Source organism: Maniola jurtina, chromosome 3 (genome assembly GCF_905333055.1).
Source record: "Maniola jurtina chromosome 3, ilManJurt1.1, whole genome shotgun sequence".
Classification (NCBI taxonomy): Eukaryota; Metazoa; Arthropoda; class Insecta; order Lepidoptera; family Nymphalidae; genus Maniola; species Maniola jurtina.
In genome coordinates, this window is record NC_060031.1 from 9,406,587 (window position 1) to 9,424,873 (window position 18,287).

Here is an 18,287-nt window from a genome sequence, read left to right on the forward strand (position 1 = left end):
GTTTTTTTTCAACTAGGTTCTGGATTCTAGCTTTTTTGAGCCTTAACAATATTTATTAAGGGGCAAGCGACGGGCCTGCCCGCGAAATTCAAATTTTAATTGGTTTTTCGAAATTTGTAAACTAATACGACAACGTACGCTTATGGCACTTTAATTGCGGGAATGGCAGTATCATCCTCACAGGTTTATATAAAAATCTTTACTTGAAAGTATATGAAGTTAGTTCTAGTATCGACTATAACTCACAAACTAGTCTATATCTTGTTTGTGTAAACTTTGTCTATGAGTATGCAGGAGTTTGAGGTCCCCGTGAGGTCCCATTAGAATTTTTCAAATTCCACCCGAGCGAAGCCGGGACGGATCAGCTAGTAATATTACAATTTTACCTACTATTGTAAGATAGCGTAAATATTAACAAATAATAATATTGTTATAATATTTAATCATGTATAATATTGCTGACTCAGTCACTCCTTTGACATCTACCTACTTAGATTCTTGTTCAATTTATCAATTGAGTGTTTGAGTGACTTGAAATTGGATAAATTGCTGTTGAAATATCGTAAACAGCCTTTTGAATACAACTTTATGCCGAAGACATAAGGATGATCGTTTTTATCCTCAATGTTTACAGCGGTAACAAGGGCAAGTAAGACTTCCGTTACTCAGTTGCAGTGGTACTATTGGCAAAGTTTGTATTTTTAGTGGATACCTACCTAGGTACCTCTCATATTTTTAACAAAAATAGGAATTCGTAAAGCGAGCTGTCAGTTAACCTAAAATTTGTGGTTCCATATCAAAAAAGTTATTAAAATGTACTAGGGAACATAATTTATTAGTTTACTAATTTCATTCTTGGCACCATTCCACGCGGCCGCATGATTTGTTTCTAAGTAATGGATAAGGCTAGCTTTAAGTTTTATCTTGTAATAATTTCAATAAAAAAAACCCCAGCCTACCAAGTAAAAAAAATTTAATTACGATCATGGTCTAAACAGCGAATGCACCTATTCAATTAGGATTCCGAGCCTCGAGAAATGAAAGTCTTTCTATTTGTTCATCCAAGACTTTCAAAGGTCCCAATCCCAACCCGTATTTACACAAATTATTTTAAGATGACCTCCTTGCAATAGATCGTATGACATCGAATGAGCCAGATATCGATCTAAACTACCTTCAGTACCTAAGTAAATTAATAATAATTTAATATCATTTCTATTGATGAAAATTGAAATAAGAAAGTTAATATTACTTTGTATCATAAGGAATTCCGTTGAATTCAAAACATTTTCAGTACGTAACTATGTAGTTAGTATATTAAGTATATAAAACAATCAAGGTCTTTTCTATTTCTGATGTTAGAAAACTAGCTCCGTAGTAACCCTATTGATTTTACGAAAGTAATTTGTTTGCGCGCGTCATGCAAAGGTAGACCTCCCTACAATAATAACGTCTAATAGGGTGACCGAACAGCAACGCTACGTTCTAGAAACATACTACGCTGAACAATTGCTACACACACACGTCCTATAGTCCACAGTGAGACATGAACTTTTACGACCATATCATTTGAAAGTTCATCTAGTAAAAATGATGAAAACGCCAATTCTTATAACTTTCTTAGTGCTACTTGCGGTAGTGAGTGATATTGGTGCGAGGAAACTGTCTCGCAGTCGGAGTTCAGGCTCTGGTCGCAGTTCCGGTAGAAAAACAAACCAGCAGCCCGCACCAACATCCTTGAGTTATCCTCAACCTTCTGCCCAAAAGCCGTCTTTGTTTGGGTGGCAGGAAAAGCCGGCACAAAAACCAAACACTCAAGCTCATTCATATCCTTCGAGCCATACTGGTCTCTCGGGTAATAAGCCGTCAAGTAATCAAGAAAACATTCAAAAAAGCTACGTGCCTGTACAACAATCTGCTCCGCAATCGCAACAAAACAGTCATTCGGGTCATTCGTATCCAGTGTCAAATGGACTCTCAGGAAGTTCAAGCTCAGGAGGTGGATCCTCACAACCCAAACAACCACCAAGTTATCAAGAAAGTGTACAAAGAAGTAGTGTCCAACAATCTGCGCCTCAATCGCAACAAAATAGTCACTCCTATCCAGTGTCAAACGGACTGTCAGGAAGTTCAAGCTCCGGAGCTGGGTACCCACAAGGACAAGGGTTATCCGGTCACAATGCAGCTCCACCTCCATATCAAGGCCTAAACACGGCAAATTATAATAAACCACAAGGCGCAGGTAATTATCCCACTGCTAACGCTGGTAACAATTATAACCACGCAGCGCCACCCCCTTACGCAAGTGGAGGAAACGGCTATTATCACCCTCACTCTCAAGGACCACCACCCCCGTATTCGAGTGGACACGGCTATGGAGGATATGGCGGACCAGGACCTTATAGTCCACAGGCACCTGGGTATTTTGGAAACTACGCAAATAGCGGCAGGGGTTTTGGAAGTGTCGGTCGCACAGGAAGTGCTTTAACTGGAGTGGGTATTGCCGGTGCAGGAATCGGAACTGTTTTGACCGGTTTAGCCTTATGGAATTTAGCTAGATCGACTGGTAGTCATCACCATACTGTAATATATGATAACCGAGGTCAACCTATAGCAGTAGCTCCAGATAATAGTACTGCACCAGCTGTCGATCCGATTTTGGGTGATTTGGTTAATTGCACACTTACAATAGATAATGAAAATGCTACAGAAATCATAGCCATACCTTGTTCAATTGCAACATCCTTTACCCCAGACGCTGATGTAAAAGACGTCAGTGTAAACAATCAAACAAACGATAAAACAAAATGTACGATAACTGTTGTTACGAAAGCTGGTAAAGAATTCATGACAACTATTCCATGTTCTGTATTACTAAACACAGCTGCTGAAAATAACGTTACGGAGCCTGCTATCCTTGATGACCCAACGAAAATTGAAAATGGAACTGTCCCCGAAAATAATACATTAATTTATTCCGATCAACCGACTGCCCTGCGATTTTCTACAACTGACGAAAACCCAAAGTATGAAGAAACTGATTTTAATTGTACCCAGGAAGAAGGGGAAATTCGAGATCCGATCAATCCTTGTTTTAGTGTAAAGCACAATTTAACTGTTATTCCGCTTCACACCACCGAACATATTATGCAAACCTGAAATCATCATTATGTATGTTACAAAATTTAGGTCTTGAATTATGTTTAAGTAATTTTACAGCTATTATTTATTTACTGTAGAGTCATTAATAATTCATTTATTGTCAATTAAATAATAATTATATTCCCTGAATGTTTTTGTAATAGTAAAAATCTTATTATTTAGTTTAGTTTTAAAATGTTATATTAGTAGTTAGTTACCAGTTGACCCGCCCCGGCTTCGCACGGGGAGTCTATCTATTCCATAAACAAAATATGGGTAGGAATTTTTAAATACTTACCTAATTTTTAATACATAATATACCGAAAATTATAATATATAATTTTATTAGCCCAGAAGACACAGGTTTGAACCCTAAAAATATTTAGAAATTCCCTTGAAGTGTAGGTAATAATACTATCATAGAAAAACCGACCAAGTGCGAGTCGGACTCGCGTACCAAGGGTTCCGTACTCGGGTATTTTTTTTGATATTTCAATAAATCAAAAACTATTATGCATAAAAATAAATAAAAATCTGTTTTAGAAAGTAGGTACAGGTACATATTATATAGTGCCGACAAGCAGACAAAAATTGCGATAGTAATGTTTCCCCTTATTAAAATATTCTAAATATATTATTAATGTACCAACTGAAATCGTTCAATCAGAGTTTTATTATAAGTAAGACGTATAGATTACTAACTACTCGTCGATCTGCCACTGCTTCCACGAGTGGCTCTTTCAAAATCAATGGCTTCCACCATGCACTTCATTTTTGCACTATGAAAAAGTGATATTTCTTGTACATGTGATACTTTGATGGTAGGGAACCCTTCGTGTGCAAGTCTGACTCGCACTAAATGATTTTTGTAAAGCACGAAGCCAGAAGCTCGTAAAGGAACAATAAATAACTTTAATGGTATATTAAAAACTTCCGCTACTCTATTAATGTTACCCATTTCTTTTGTAAAAGAGTTTGGGAGCTAGAATCCAGAGTCAGCACAACAAGTCAGAAATAAAATCACTGCTGTCACTTGTCATTTGCCAATTGTCACTGATTGTCATTACAATTGTCAATGTCAATGGTCATTTTGTTTTGTGGTTGTCATTGAGGGAAATATTTTTTCTATTTCAAATCAACTTTAAAAATCAAAATAAATTATTTTTATGTAGATATCTTAATCATCTTTAACTGAAAATATTACCTACTTGAAAATGATTATTTTATATTAAATTTTCTAATCAAACGATAAAAAATTCATTTATAATTATAATAAGCTTCGTGTTTGTTTCGTACCTACCATGTGTTTAAAATATGTGACTAAATGCTTCAAATACACTGTCCATGACCTTTTACCTTAACTCATAATAATTTTGACCTGGCTGTGCACTTCGAAAATACCACTTAAGTACCAGCAGACATTATTATTTTCAAAAATGTCTGATCCCACTATACAAACGTTTTGCTGTCACCACACAGGCAATAATGAAGATCTGGCAATAAAAATTATGGATGAATTCAATACTGAATCTTATAATACAGTATGTTTAGTGTCTTCAACAATTGGAATCCTTGGTTCTTTATATCAGGTGAGATTTAAGCACTTAGTATCATAATTTTTTGAATTTCAATGAAGAGTTTTCTTATTGAGTACCATCTGGCACAAGAAACAAATATGTCTATGGTCTACCTAATTGTAAATTGTCAGGTGACTAAAATCACTACGAAGGAGCCTAGATTCATTCACGAAAAACTTATTTTTGATTATATTTTCAGACTGGTTCATATAATGTTGTTCTACCAATAATATGTAGTTTTTTATTACTCATACAGATCTTTCCTCGGAGCCTATCTCAAAACACTTACAGACCCCAAAGCCTTTCTTCTACTAGAGGGCGACACATCATAGTCTGGTTGGCTGTTGCAGATTTAATGGCTTCACTTGGTAAAAACCGTCCTATGAAATAGTTTACTTTTAACATCTGAGGCTTTAGTGTAAGTTATGAAGTTAACATGAACTGTGAGTTATTCTGAGGGACAAAACTTTTGTGTGGTGATGAAGTGACCCGAGAGCTCACTGATTCATGACTGCACCCCTCCACTACCACAAGACTTTACTCAGTTATGGCCTTATGGGTTTACACCTGTAATCTCTTTTTATTATTTCAATTTCCTGATAATTATTATTACATATTTAATTCATGTATGATGTAAATCTAATAGCCTTAAAATATGAATAATTCATATTTTTTCCATTTCAGGTGTTCTAATCAGATCATCTTTATGGTTGCAATACAAGAGTATTATGCCCATGCCTAATGATGATGTCAGTGTTTTGTTTTGCAGTATTATATCGGTAAGTTAAGTTTTATTATCTTGTTACATGCTAAAATTTATATTTTATGCTATAAATCTTGATTATTATTTATTTCTTTCAAGGCTTGGACACAGTATTTCTATACAGCTACTTGGTTTTGGACATTATTTTATGCAATTGATACCTGGCATTCTATAAAAGGTATTGATTCCCGTCCTGTACTTTATCATTCTCTGGCTTGGGGAGTACCTGCGGCTACCACTAGCATTGGATTATCTATACTTTATATACCTAATGCAACGTAAGTATATCTTATATTTATTTAGTGATTTACCATTTTGTTGTATTATTTTTATACACGTTTTTGTGTACACAACTTTAACTTTATTTATTTAGCTACCCCTTCCGTTTACTTTATTTATTGTATCCTCTATCCTAAGGTTTGTTTGTAAGACATCACTATTTTAGAGATAGGGCATGCATGTGAACAACTTACTATCCCATAATACTTACTTTATTGTACCATTTGCCAAGGAAAATGTTTTAAAACAATGATGGTGAAGAGATGTTGCTAATCTATTTGTGGAGTCTTCTGTGCTAGTACTAGTAGTTTCATTACTCTGTACTAAAAATCAATATAAAAATATTTCAATGTTTATTTTTCAGCTGCCATAATATATCTTCTATTTCAACTGCTTTCTTAAGAATTCTGCCAAATTACTGTGTGACATACTTGCCCATTGCTGTAGTTATGATAGTGAACCCTATTATTTATGTTATGGCAAGTAAGAAGATTGAAATGGCTGTAGCACTCCCTTTAGCTCAGGTACCTTACCATTTTTGTTGAATTTTTGTTTCAAAATGCAAGGATTTTTTGGTTTAGTTCTTGCATTTCATGAGCGTGCGTAGCTCATGTTTGTTTTAGTCGTATCGGTATAAGTAAATGTAAAGTTCTAGCCTCGATAGCTCAACAGTTGAGGAGCGGACTGAATTCCGAAAGGTCGGCGGTTCAAACCCCACCCGTTGCACTATTGTCGTATCCACTCCTGGCACAAGTTTTACGTTTAATTGGAGGGGAAAAGGGAGTATTAGTCATGCTTAGCATAGCTAATATTCTTAAAAAATAATAATAATAATTAATTGGCCGGACAGGCACGTACACTTACGCAATATGCTTATATACGATGTTCACAAGTAACATTTAAGTGCGCTCGTGAATTGCAAGAACTATGGGTTTATCCATACTAATATTATAAATGCGAATATGTGTCTGTCTGTCTGCTACGTTTTCACGGCCCAACCGCTGAACCGATTTTGATAAAATTTGGTACAAACATGGGCTACGTCCCGGGGAAGGACATAGGCTACTTTTTATCCCGGAAAATCAAAGAGTTCCTGCGGGATTTAAAAAACCGAAATCCAGGCGGGTGAAGCCGCGGGCATCCTCTAGTACTTAATAATAATTAATGAATGCATCCAATAATATTATAATTTTATATGTACATATAAAAATTATTGTTGTGTATGTCTTTTTGTTCATTATCTATGCATTCACGGATCATTCATCAAATTGAAACTTTGTACTTAGTTGTTTTTGGTACTTGTCAGAAAGCTAGATTGAAACTTTCTGAGTGTCTGACGTAATACCATCAAAATACAAAAGCTGGCGCGTGAGTAACATTGCAATGCATGCCCGATATTAGCTAATTAATATTCATAAAAATTTCAATAGCTAATGATTATTATTATTGCATACATAAACATACTTAATTAAATATTTAAAACTTGTCTGATAAATGAGGTATCTAATCAGATTTTATTAGTAATTTTTAGGGTTCCGTACCTCAAAAGGAAAAACGGAACTCTTACTCATTCTTTTGCCACTTTGTTGTCTGTCTGTCCGTCCGTCCGTCCATCCGTCCATCCGTCATGTCTGTCAAGAAAACCTATAGGGTACTTCCCATTGTCCTAGAATTATGAAATTTGGCAGGTAGGTAAGTCTTATAGCACAAGTAAAGGAAAAAAATCTGAAAACTGTGAATTTATGGTTACCTCACAAAAAAAATTAAAATGTGTTTCAATTTTCAAAGTAAAATTAACTATACCAAGTGGGGTATCGTATGAAAGGGCTTTACCTGTACATTCTAAAACAGATTTTTATGCATTATAGTTTTTGATTTATCATGCAAAATGTCGGAGAAAATACCTGAGTACCTACAGAACCCTCGGTGCGCGAGTCTGACTCGCACTTGGCCGGTTTTTTTAGTTTAGATATTCTTCTATCCTTTAGTTGAAAATCTGACTGGCAAGAATGAATTGCTAGTAAGTAAAATAATAAAATCTGCATCGGAAAAACGTTGTTTAGTTATGTTTTAGTAAAATATGTTTTACGTTTTACTATTGTATTGCAGTTCACAAGCAAAGAACGGAGAGTTGTTGACACACTGAGATTAAAATTCTTTCTTATTAATGCTGTTTTTTATGTATGTTGGATCCCAAATCTTATTAATGGATTCTTGGTGTGGACCATGTGGTTTAACATGCCAGTTAAAGTCATAATCTCCATATGGTATATCATGGTAAGTTATATCTACATTTCTTAAACAACAGAGAATTTAAACAATATATAATTATTTATTAAAGGAACAGAATATATTATAAAGAACTTCCTGCACACAGATTCCTTGCCAGGACTGTATATCCGATGTTGTATGAAAATTTAAAAATGTAACATACCAGGGCACATATGTAATGCTCAGTGGCATAGCATGGCAAATAACCTCTGACATGGAATACCTGTATATTACAGTACAGTAAATTACCTTATATTGGCGTCACTCAGAAAAGCAGGTATTATTTAAATATTTTTATCGAATTATTGGAATGTCCTCTCAAACCAACACAAAAAACATCAGGTTCAATGTGTAGAGGTTATCCGAGAGTTTTAATCTAAACAAACTAATGACAAAATAAATAATTTAATTAGAGCGTGATTGCTATCACAACATCTAATTATTCAGTTCACAATCCAAATACCGAAAATATGCGATATCGCTCCGAATCTCGGAAGGAGACTGAATTAAAACCTTCGAAACACCCGTATTTATGCAAGTTCAATCTTGTCGGCCTCCTAGTAACAGATTGTATGACATCGAATGAGCCAAATATCGATTTTATCAAACTACCTGCATTAGATAAATTAATAATTTTATATTATTTTTGACAACTCAAATCAATTTTTAAAAATAACCTTACAGTTCGGCCGTCCTGAATTTAACACGTCCTCGTGTTTCTAATCAATCTTGTCATGTCAGTCGCGGGCTTCCTTGCCCTAAGTCAAATCCAAATCATGGGCTATCCTGCCCTCCGTCAAATCATTAAAACCTACCCTTGAACTGCCGAACTCTCAGTTTTAATATCAAGTCAACAATAAATCCAAACGACTAACTTCTCATTCGATGTATACAAAATCTGAACCACTTATTGCAAATTACTTTCCACTTCACAAAAGACTAAATTCTTAAAAAAAAACTAAAAATTTTAATCACCAAATCAAACTCAATAAAAATTTTAATCAAATGTGGGTTGTTTACAAAAAGATACCAAAGCGAAATTAAGACAACGTGAGACACGTCCCGCTTCTGAATTATTGGCGTCACTCAGAAAAGCAGGTATTATTTAAATATTTTTATCGAATTATTGGAATGTCCTCTCAAACCAACACAAAAAACATCAGGTTCAATGTGTAGAGGTTATCCGAGAGTTTTAATCTAAACAAACTAATGACAAAATAAATAATTTAATTAGAGCGTGATTGCTATCACAACATCTAATTATTCAGTTCACAATCCAAATACCGAAAATATGCGATATCGCTCCGAATCTCGGAAGGAGACTGAATTAAAACCTTCGAAACACCCGTATTTATGCAAGTTCAATCTTGTCGGCCTCCTAGTAACAGATTGTATGACATCGAATGAGCCAAATATCGATTTTATCAAACTACCTGCATTAGATAAATTAATAATTTTATATTATTTTTGACAACTCAAATCAATTTTTAAAAATAACCTTACACTTATGAGGCTTATTTAATGATTTTTCTTCGGCGCCGATGATTGCCTGGTTGTTAAGACGTCGTCGCCCGTCGGCCTCATATTTGGGAGGTCGGGGTCCTGGGCGTGCACCTCATAACTTTTTAGAATTATTTGCGTTTTAAGCATTTAATTATCACTTGCTCTAATGATGTCTGAGAGTTGTCCATAATGTTCTCAATAGTGTTTGAAGTCTGCAATCCGCTTGGCCAGCATGGTAGATTATACCCAAACCCTTCTCATTTTGAGAGGAGACCTGTGCTCAGTAGTGAGCCGGTAACGGGTTGATAATGATGAATGAAGTTTCTTTATTGTATGAACATTTTGAAAATTTCAGCAATGCATAAAAAATATTTCAATAATTAGCCCGCTAAAGAATTTCAATAAACATTGTAGAATTAGAGGCCTTTGCACATCACGTATTTTAAACGCGCCGTTGACGCACGTTTTAGAAACGTGCGTCGACGGCGCGCTTTTATCCTACAGAGCAGTTTGTTGTCGTTTGTATCGATACATATGCGCGTTAGCATCGCGTTTGAATCGCTACACACGCGCGTCTATATGGATTCAAACGCGTATTAGAATTTATACAGGTCTGCAAAGGTCTACAGGCGGCGTCTGACTCGCGTGCGTATCGCGATTGTATCGCTACAAACGCGCGTCAACGGTGCGTTTAAAAAACGTGGTGTGCAAAGGCCCAAGTCCAAAAAATTGATTGAAAATAATAATTGCTTCATGGTTTCAGGCTTTATTAAATCCCATGCAGGCATTGTTGAATGCTTTAGTATACAGAAAATGGAATCCTGATTTAAGGCGACAGAGATATACGTTGCCTAACTTACAAAAAAGCTTTTCCTTCCATGATGAGCAATCACCACTACTTGGTTCAGAACCACCTCGTTTGCCACTGTCGCCAATACCTCCTGCCATAAACAATAATTATGCTACCATGTAATTTATTAAGTTTTATACTTTTTATAATTATACATTTTGTGATAATTTTGTAATAAAAATTTGCATTGATATTAGATTTTTATTTTGTACCTAAATTTTATCCATTTTTGAGATAAAATTAGTAAATTGATTAAACCTGACTTGGTTCAAGTAATATTAATGTCAAAGTATCATCTTGTAATTTTTGAATTTAGTCAAATATAAATATTCATTTATACTTACTAATATTATAAAGAGAAGAAGTTTGTAATGGATAAACTCTGAAACTACTAAATCAATTTTAAGAGTAATTCTTTCATCATTATAAAGCTATTTTATTTATCCAGAAGTAGCAATATGATAGGCACATATTATGTATAGTACCTATTATAGTCTTACTAACATTACTGAAATACATATAATTATAAGGAGTTTCTATTACAATAACTTTGTAATTATTATAGTTTGGGCTTTGTCTGAAATAAAATATTATTTATTTATTTAAAGCAGCTAGTAATAAGATAAAGCAGTAGGCATAGTAGTCGGTTTCAAAAAAAAATTATGATGTGATAGGTAAGGTACACTTTCTCTACAGTAAAATAACACTACAGGCATTTAAGATTTAATATCTCTTATATAGTATTTATTATACATTTATAACATTATTTACAAAATATATGCTTTTAAACAATTACTATCACATACTTATAATCATACATTGTCATTTTCAGGGGGTGCCATAGTTAAATCTGTGACATCTTTAACAATCATATGAGCGATTTGCCATGCCATTTCCTCTTCAACTTTTGATGTGTTTGTTGCTAAAAATTTACTCACCATTTTCTTTAAGATAGATCTCTCTTTTTTGTCAGGATCTGGTTCAAATTTTGATTCAAACCTTCCCAAACTGTTGATTCTGCCAAGACTTAGGCCATCATGCTTCTTTCTTTGCCATAAAGCATCTGCGTTATACAGTTGATTAGAATCTATTGTCATATCAGGTACAGAATAGTTACGCTTTTTTCGGAATTGAGGGTCACCTGTGGCTAAAAGAGTATTTTGTGTGCTTATGCTAAACTCGCTGCTGCAGTCTGAATGAGATTTGCAGTTATGAGACCATGTCTGATCAACTGATTTAATCATTTCAGAAAGGTAATTATAATATAATTCTGAACCTAAGAATGTTTTGACATAATTACTAAGGGTTTTATATACAATGATATATGGTGTATCAAAGCAGGTGGCAATAGGTTCACTACAAATATCACTTTCAACTTTCAATCGAATTTCGGTGGGAAAACCTATTGGGTTTGTGGCTTGAAGAGAAAAATATTTATCATAGAGCACAATAGCATCACCTTGAGCTTGTTCAAGGTTAGGTGTATTGCCCCTGATCAGATCATCTCTATAGTTCATAACGGCTATTAAAAATTCAAGCAAATTACTACAAGATTCTTGTTCTAAAAATTCTGTAAAATAAAATAAAATTGTATCATTATATAGTATATCTTTTAGATTAATATGTCCACTGGTCAATATATCTATCTGTGATTTGATATAGAGAGGACTGTTTTGAAATCCTAGAAAATAGTTTCTATCTATTTGGTCATATAAAATGTCTTGAACGGGCTTAAAACAGTCTCCACTTATTTGACCTTCAGGTTGACATATATCTGATATAACAGTTTTTCTTATATCATCTGATAAATCTATCTGATATGGTGCTTCCAAAGCCACATACTTCTTAAACAAGTCTATAGCTTTTTCAGTAAAATTTGTAGTTTTTTTATCATCACAGCAATCACAATTATCTAAATGTTGCAATAAATTCCCACAGGAATTTACTGAACATTTACTGTTGGCTTTTCTTAGGTTACTGGTACTCGCTCTCCAACCAAATTTTTTTATCATTAAATTTTCACAGTTCTGTTCAATACTATCTATATTGTTTGGTTCATCATCTAAACTTTTCGTGTGACTTATTTTTGAGTGAGTAGTTTCTTTGTGTTTGTTTTCATCAGATAGTTGAAACCTGAAATTCTCTAATTCCATCCAGCACTTAATAAGATATTGTTTGCCAATATTTTCCATATATATTGTAAAATATTTAACAGCGGTTTTTTCTATAAGTATGTCACGCAAACTAATAGATAATTTCGATTTTTTCTCAAAAATGTCTTTTTTGTCTGAAAGCAATATAATTATCTAAGTAAAAGTGAATAGAAAACTTAGGAATAAATCTGTATGAGGAAATATTTACCATCGACGTCATTGCTTCCTTCAATATCCAGTTTGATTTGCCTGTTTTCTATTCCTTCAGGAGGGCGTACGGGGCAGCCAGTTTTACCTTTTGCTAGAAATGATATTAAAAGCAAAGTAAAATAGGTAAGCAAATCTATAATTTAATTACACAAAACTGCTTTAAATAATAACAGTTACAATAACAAACCTGCGCTTTTCCAAAATTTTATCATTTCTTACGAGACAATCGTTATGAAATATCCAGTAAAAGATTTGAAAATGGCAAAATCAAACTCTGAAAATGAGTACTCTTTTTCATTAAGACTGAAAAGCAATAAAATGTTATCAAATAATTTGTAAATAAAGTGGCAAAAACATTTCGCTTATCGTATCGCTATTCTGTCAACCACCGCTGTCAACTGTGCTCAGCTCACAGACCAATAACCAATAACATATAGGATGCTGTCTATGTGCTGTCAACACTTAACCACAGACGACGACTGTCAATTCCAGACCACAGAAGAAAAAGTTGTAAAAAGATACAGTGGAATCGGGTAACATTGTCGTAGTAGCTGGGGTTTTTGATTTTAGGATGCCAACAAGATTAAATCTTGAGATAAATCCCATGTTTTGTAGTATGAAGTGTTCACATAAATTGCTAAATATTCAATATTAGGTTTTTCTAAATCAAACTGTTGTGCTATGACAATGTCACCCCGCAAATTTTAGGTACATAATATGGTTTTCAGGGTTCCATACCCGAAGGACTCTATTACTGAGCCTCCACTGTCCGTTTGTCCGTCTGTGTCAGCAGGTATAGCTCGTAAACCGTAATAGGTAGAGATTTGAAATTTTTACAGAATGTTTATCTATTTCTATTGCCGTTATAACAACCAATAAATGTCAAAATGACCTGTAAGTACCTACAGATCAAATTGGTTTCAACATCAATGGGTGTGCACTTTACTTGATGTAACCCAGTACATGTAGGTACCTAGATACGTTGTATAGGGCTTGCAGGGTATTAAAAATTGTTTGGTGACAACTGCTGCAGAGTCAACTACCCAGAGCAAATACTAGTGCCCAGCTAGCCTGTTTGTCATTCTCTTTTTTGTTCAAATGACATAGCGTGAGCCAAATATAGTAGATAATCTATGGTGTGAGCATAGTGTGAGAACTGTAAGGTCTTTGAGTGTGAGTGACGTCACAAAAATAATATAGGTACTAGAGGCGCCAAATCCATTGTTTTTGATGCAACACAGGCGCAGCGCAGCCAAATCTATATCTATACTAATAAATAAAATTGGAGTGTCTGTCTGTAATTTCGAAATAACTACCGCATATTAAGGTCATATGGTTATTTGAACGATACTATAACTGAATCACACGTTTTTAAAATTTTTGTCTGTCTGTCTGTCTGTCTGTCTGTCTGTCTGTCTGTTTGAAAAGGCTAATCTTGGGAACGGCTGAACCGATTTTGACGGGATTTTCACAGACAAGTAGAGAATTGACCAGGGAGTAACATAGGCTACTTTTTTAACCGACTTTCAAAAAGGGAGTTGTGTTTTTCTACCTATGTACACCGAAATCTCCGAGATTTCTGAACCGATTTGCGTCATTTCTTTTTTAATCGATAGAGGAACTTTGCGACATTGTTTCATAAAAAAATTGGATTCCAACTCCTCAATCCTGATGCTGCAGGGGATCTGACCAATCCACGCGGGCGAAGCTGCGGGCATCAGCTAGTTAATAATATTAATCGGATGTTATGTTTAGTTGCAGGAGTTGGTATCAAGGAATAAATTCCAGATTTTTATTTATATTAAAATAAGATTTATAAGTATATAACTAGATAGGTACTTAGATAGATTTATTTAAAAAGCCATGATAGAGTAGTTAGGTCTTCTATAATCTATAATTCGGGAAGTTTTAACCTTTAACTTTTGATGTAGGTACCTTACGTGCGTTTTAATTAAGAAATTAAATATTATTTATTTGATTTAACAGTGAACGAAACCCAGAAACCTGCCTGAGAGTTCTCCATAATGTTCTCGGCAGCACGTGCGGTGTGTGAAGTCTGTCAATCCACATGTAGGTACCAGTGTGGCAAACTAGGCCTAAACCTTCTCATTCTGCGAAGGACTCGTCCTCATTAGTGGGCCGGCCGCGGCGATGGGTTAAGATGATGAGGAATTATTTTACTATCCAATTCATCATGGGTTAACTATAGCTAACTACCTAAATCGATCTATGTAATATGATCAGAGTAGTCCTTCGGATCACAGTTGAAAATCAGCGTCTTGCATTGTATGCATGATGAAGCATATCATGGTGGTAAGGCATTCTGCTGAGCTATACCTATACCTACCCGTCACAGACAGATGAAAATGTTACGTTTTTGTGCTCTGTTTTTATCTATCTTTGTTTTATCTTTTAGCATTTTCTTTCATTACCTAGGTACTTATTTTAATGTTAATTAGGTACCTAATGATTGTATTGAAATTGTTATTTATTTGGAAATCTTTATTGCATACGAGTATCTGCATGGTAAAACAATACCTAGTTACACGATTCTCCTTACACATGTAGTATCCATTTGTAAGAAAATTAACTAGTATCTATCTATTTTCTTAATATAAAATTATAAATAGGTGCGGTCTATAGAATTGAAATCTAAGAACATTGAAGAGATAGGCTAGGGTTTAACAAACGGAGTAGATACCTACTAGGTAGGTACGTGGCTATTGATTGTTTATTTTACCGTAAGTAGTAGTTTTACAAATCGTTTGCGATCTTTACGCGATCCGACGACGCAATGCACTAGCGGAGGCTATCGACCTTCTCACGGTTACTTGAATTAACTGTTATGTTGATGGAAATAACTTGGACCACAAAGTCGCAGGGCGGCAGCAATACGGCCCGGCCAGTTGCGCAAGTTCGCGGGACTCGATCGGAACGGAGTTATTACAAATTGACTATCAACAGGTTTTCGATATGTTTTTCATAATAAACTTCCTTTGTTTGCTCGTATCGAGCTATGCAGATTTGTCACAATATGACCAGCGTCAAACGGGAGATGTTAATGTCCAGGTCGACCTTAAGGATGTGCAAATTTATGCCATTCTGAAAGGCGACAAAGAAGAATATGTGGTGAGATACATTTTCTTATTATCTAAGTGTACTTTTTAGCCTAGACCTAGGTAAGAAGATATACCTACTTACTAATTATATTCTTGATTCTTGTTTTAACAAAATTAAAGTAGGTAGGTACTTGTAGGTAGTTAGATATTATTAGGTACCTACCTAGGCATAGGTGCTGGCGCGTACTTAAATTCAGCACGATTAGGTATAATACCTATTATAAAGATCAGTGAAAAAGGCTACCTATTGAGAATTTCCACTAAATCCAAATAAACTAAAAATCTTTAGATAGGTACCTATTATTTACCTATACAATATAATTATATTTTATAGAATAGGTCCTATATGACCTAGATTTGCTATTTCTATCTATTTAAAACCATATTTACTTAAATAGCTGTAAGACAATGATAATATTATATTTCTTTTGTTTTCAGGATTATGACTACGCTTACGATTATTCAGAATTAACAATCAAACCACAAAATCGCACGACGCCGAAACCATTTAACGGTACACGTGCAACAACTACGACCGAGCGAGTAGTTACGAGAGATAATTCCACAGGTGTTACAACGGTGCTACAAGAACACACAATCGCACCCGTCAACAATGAACTAACTACTTTATTCACTGCTGCTACTGGCGCTCCAGACAAAGACGACAGTACCACGACTGTGAGAACGTATCCTGACATCACATCTGAACATAATATTGGGACGATTAAGGATGTTACTCTTGCGCCCACTCATGGCTCTACCCGTAAAAACTGTAGAAAAGGATATGTTTTGAATAAAAAAGGGCAATGTCAACTCAAAATGAACACTACTGAAAATGCGTAAGTATATTATTATTGAATCACTAAAATATCCGTCGGATAACTGAAGTAATAGCTAATTAGCTAGCTATCTGACACTATTATGGTCTAGAACATTTACGAGTAGCAAACTGAAATGGCACTGGCCATGGTATACTGGCTTTGTCAGTCTCAACCGATTGGTCTTGGAGCAGAGGCGTTCACCTAACCGCTAGACTTTGAAAAGATGAAGGGAAGTGGGTGAATAAGAAACGCGTAGGACCGTGTATGGTGGCGTGCTCCAAAAGGCCTAGGAATGTCCAGTTGTTGACGTACATAGGTTGATGGAAGGAAATAACTATACTAGGACGAAGAAAAAGATTTTATTTAAAAATCATATAAACACCTAATTATGACTTTAAGTATAGTCATTCGGTAGGATCCTATGTTGAAAACATGAATCATATCCCCCTTTCTCATTCCACTAAGGTAAAGCGTGTGCTACATTTAGGAATTGATCGCGAAATCGAATCCTCTACACGTAATAGGAAGAGGACTTTACCTTGTTGATTATTCAAGTCCGCCTTCTGACCGTTGAGTTAATTGAGGCTGAAAAAATCTGACATTTTAAACTTAGTGATATGGATTATGGATGTATGGGTATCGTTAGAATATTCACTTACACATTATCCCAACTGACACTGACTATAATTTTTTTAGAAAAAAAAATTCTATATGGCAGCTGTAAAAAAATTTAATTCAAGAAAAATTTTACTTTTTATTTTTAGTTAGTTTTTGGCAGTGAAGTGGTAGGTATTTTTAATTTTTTAGATTACGACTTTTGAGCGTACCTGTTAATTAAGTATTTTTAGTAGGTACTTATGAGCTAATCTATGTTTTACTTTACAGGTTATTAAGACTGGTTAAATTATCGCAAAAATTGAAATTAAGGAGAGAAAACAAGAGTAATGAAAACTCCTAATTTACAAGCACCTATCTATATACCTACTATTTAAGAGCGATTTTTAAAGATATTTTAAAGTAGTTATTGTTCGTGCCAACAAGACGTGATCTATTGTTTAATACAATAAATGAATTAAGCATAAAATTAAGTTTCCTTTTTCCTTTCCTTATTGACTAAACCAGCTGATTTCGAGTCTCGACCTAGTCCGCGCGGCGATAAAGGTTTTTCATAAATTCCCCGGGAAGGAAACTCTGCTTTTCCGGTATAATATTGTCTCCAGTATGCAAGCCATTTCTGTACTAAACGTAGACTGATTCAGTGGTTGAATCGTGTAAAGGCAACACTCATAGCGAGAGACACTTACATTTAAGTATAGTATATGGATGCAACATTGAATCAATTTGATAAATGGATGGTTGATCGACTTTGGCGTTTTGGACGGTAATTTGGCGTCCATCATTATCGTTGTTAGTGATAATAGTCGGCTATTATCACTAACATCGATAGTAATCGTTCTTCTTGTTTTGCTTTCTCGCGGTAGGTAGTAACTACCTGATCGTTAAGCTACGTATCGAATTAGCTCACGCTCTCGTGGATTAAGGTTTTCGAAAATCGCGTGGGAACTCTTTGATTTTCCGGAATAAAAAGTGGTCTATGTCC

General features: G+C 34.8%; 4 protein-coding genes across 5 annotated transcripts; 3 read left to right on the forward strand and 1 right to left on the reverse strand.

The window, feature by feature from the left end:
• Positions 1–903: 903 nt before the first annotated feature.
• On the forward strand, positions 904–17,709 carry LOC123879469. Its single transcript, XM_045927177.1, has 4 exons — positions 904–916; positions 15,460–15,876; positions 16,305–16,705; positions 17,573–17,709. Exons 2-4 carry the CDS (start codon positions 15,721–15,723, stop codon positions 17,643–17,645), a joined length of 630 nt encoding a protein of 209 aa, XP_045783133.1. The 5' UTR covers positions 904–916; positions 15,460–15,720; the 3' UTR covers positions 17,646–17,709.
• LOC123879312 (trithorax group protein osa-like) lies at positions 1,368–3,260 on the forward strand. Of its 2 annotated transcripts, XM_045926965.1 has the most exons (2): positions 1,368–1,862; positions 2,010–3,260. In XM_045926965.1, exons 1-2 carry the CDS (start codon positions 1,591–1,593, stop codon positions 3,157–3,159), a joined length of 1,422 nt encoding a protein of 473 aa, XP_045782921.1. In that variant the 5' UTR covers positions 1,368–1,590; the 3' UTR covers positions 3,160–3,260. The 2 variants fall into 2 exon arrangements, with proteins under 2 accessions (XP_045782921.1, XP_045782914.1); XM_045926958.1 differs by having other exon boundaries at positions 1,370–3,260.
• Positions 4,223–10,575, forward strand: LOC123879426 (G-protein coupled receptor 143-like). The gene is made up of 7 exons (XM_045927134.1): positions 4,223–4,730; positions 4,975–5,086; positions 5,403–5,497; positions 5,581–5,759; positions 6,125–6,284; positions 7,870–8,037; positions 10,298–10,575. Exons 1-7 carry the CDS (start codon positions 4,578–4,580, stop codon positions 10,505–10,507), a joined length of 1,077 nt encoding a protein of 358 aa, XP_045783090.1. The 5' UTR covers positions 4,223–4,577; the 3' UTR covers positions 10,508–10,575.
• On the reverse strand, positions 11,099–13,148 carry LOC123879304 (A-kinase anchor protein 10, mitochondrial). The gene is made up of 3 exons (XM_045926950.1): positions 12,935–13,148; positions 12,746–12,838; positions 11,099–12,671 (listed from the first exon to the last, which is right to left on the reverse strand). Exons 1-3 carry the CDS (start codon positions 12,957–12,959, stop codon positions 11,197–11,199), a joined length of 1,593 nt encoding a protein of 530 aa, XP_045782906.1. The 5' UTR covers positions 12,960–13,148; the 3' UTR covers positions 11,099–11,196.
• Positions 17,710–18,287: the final 578 nt, after the last annotated feature.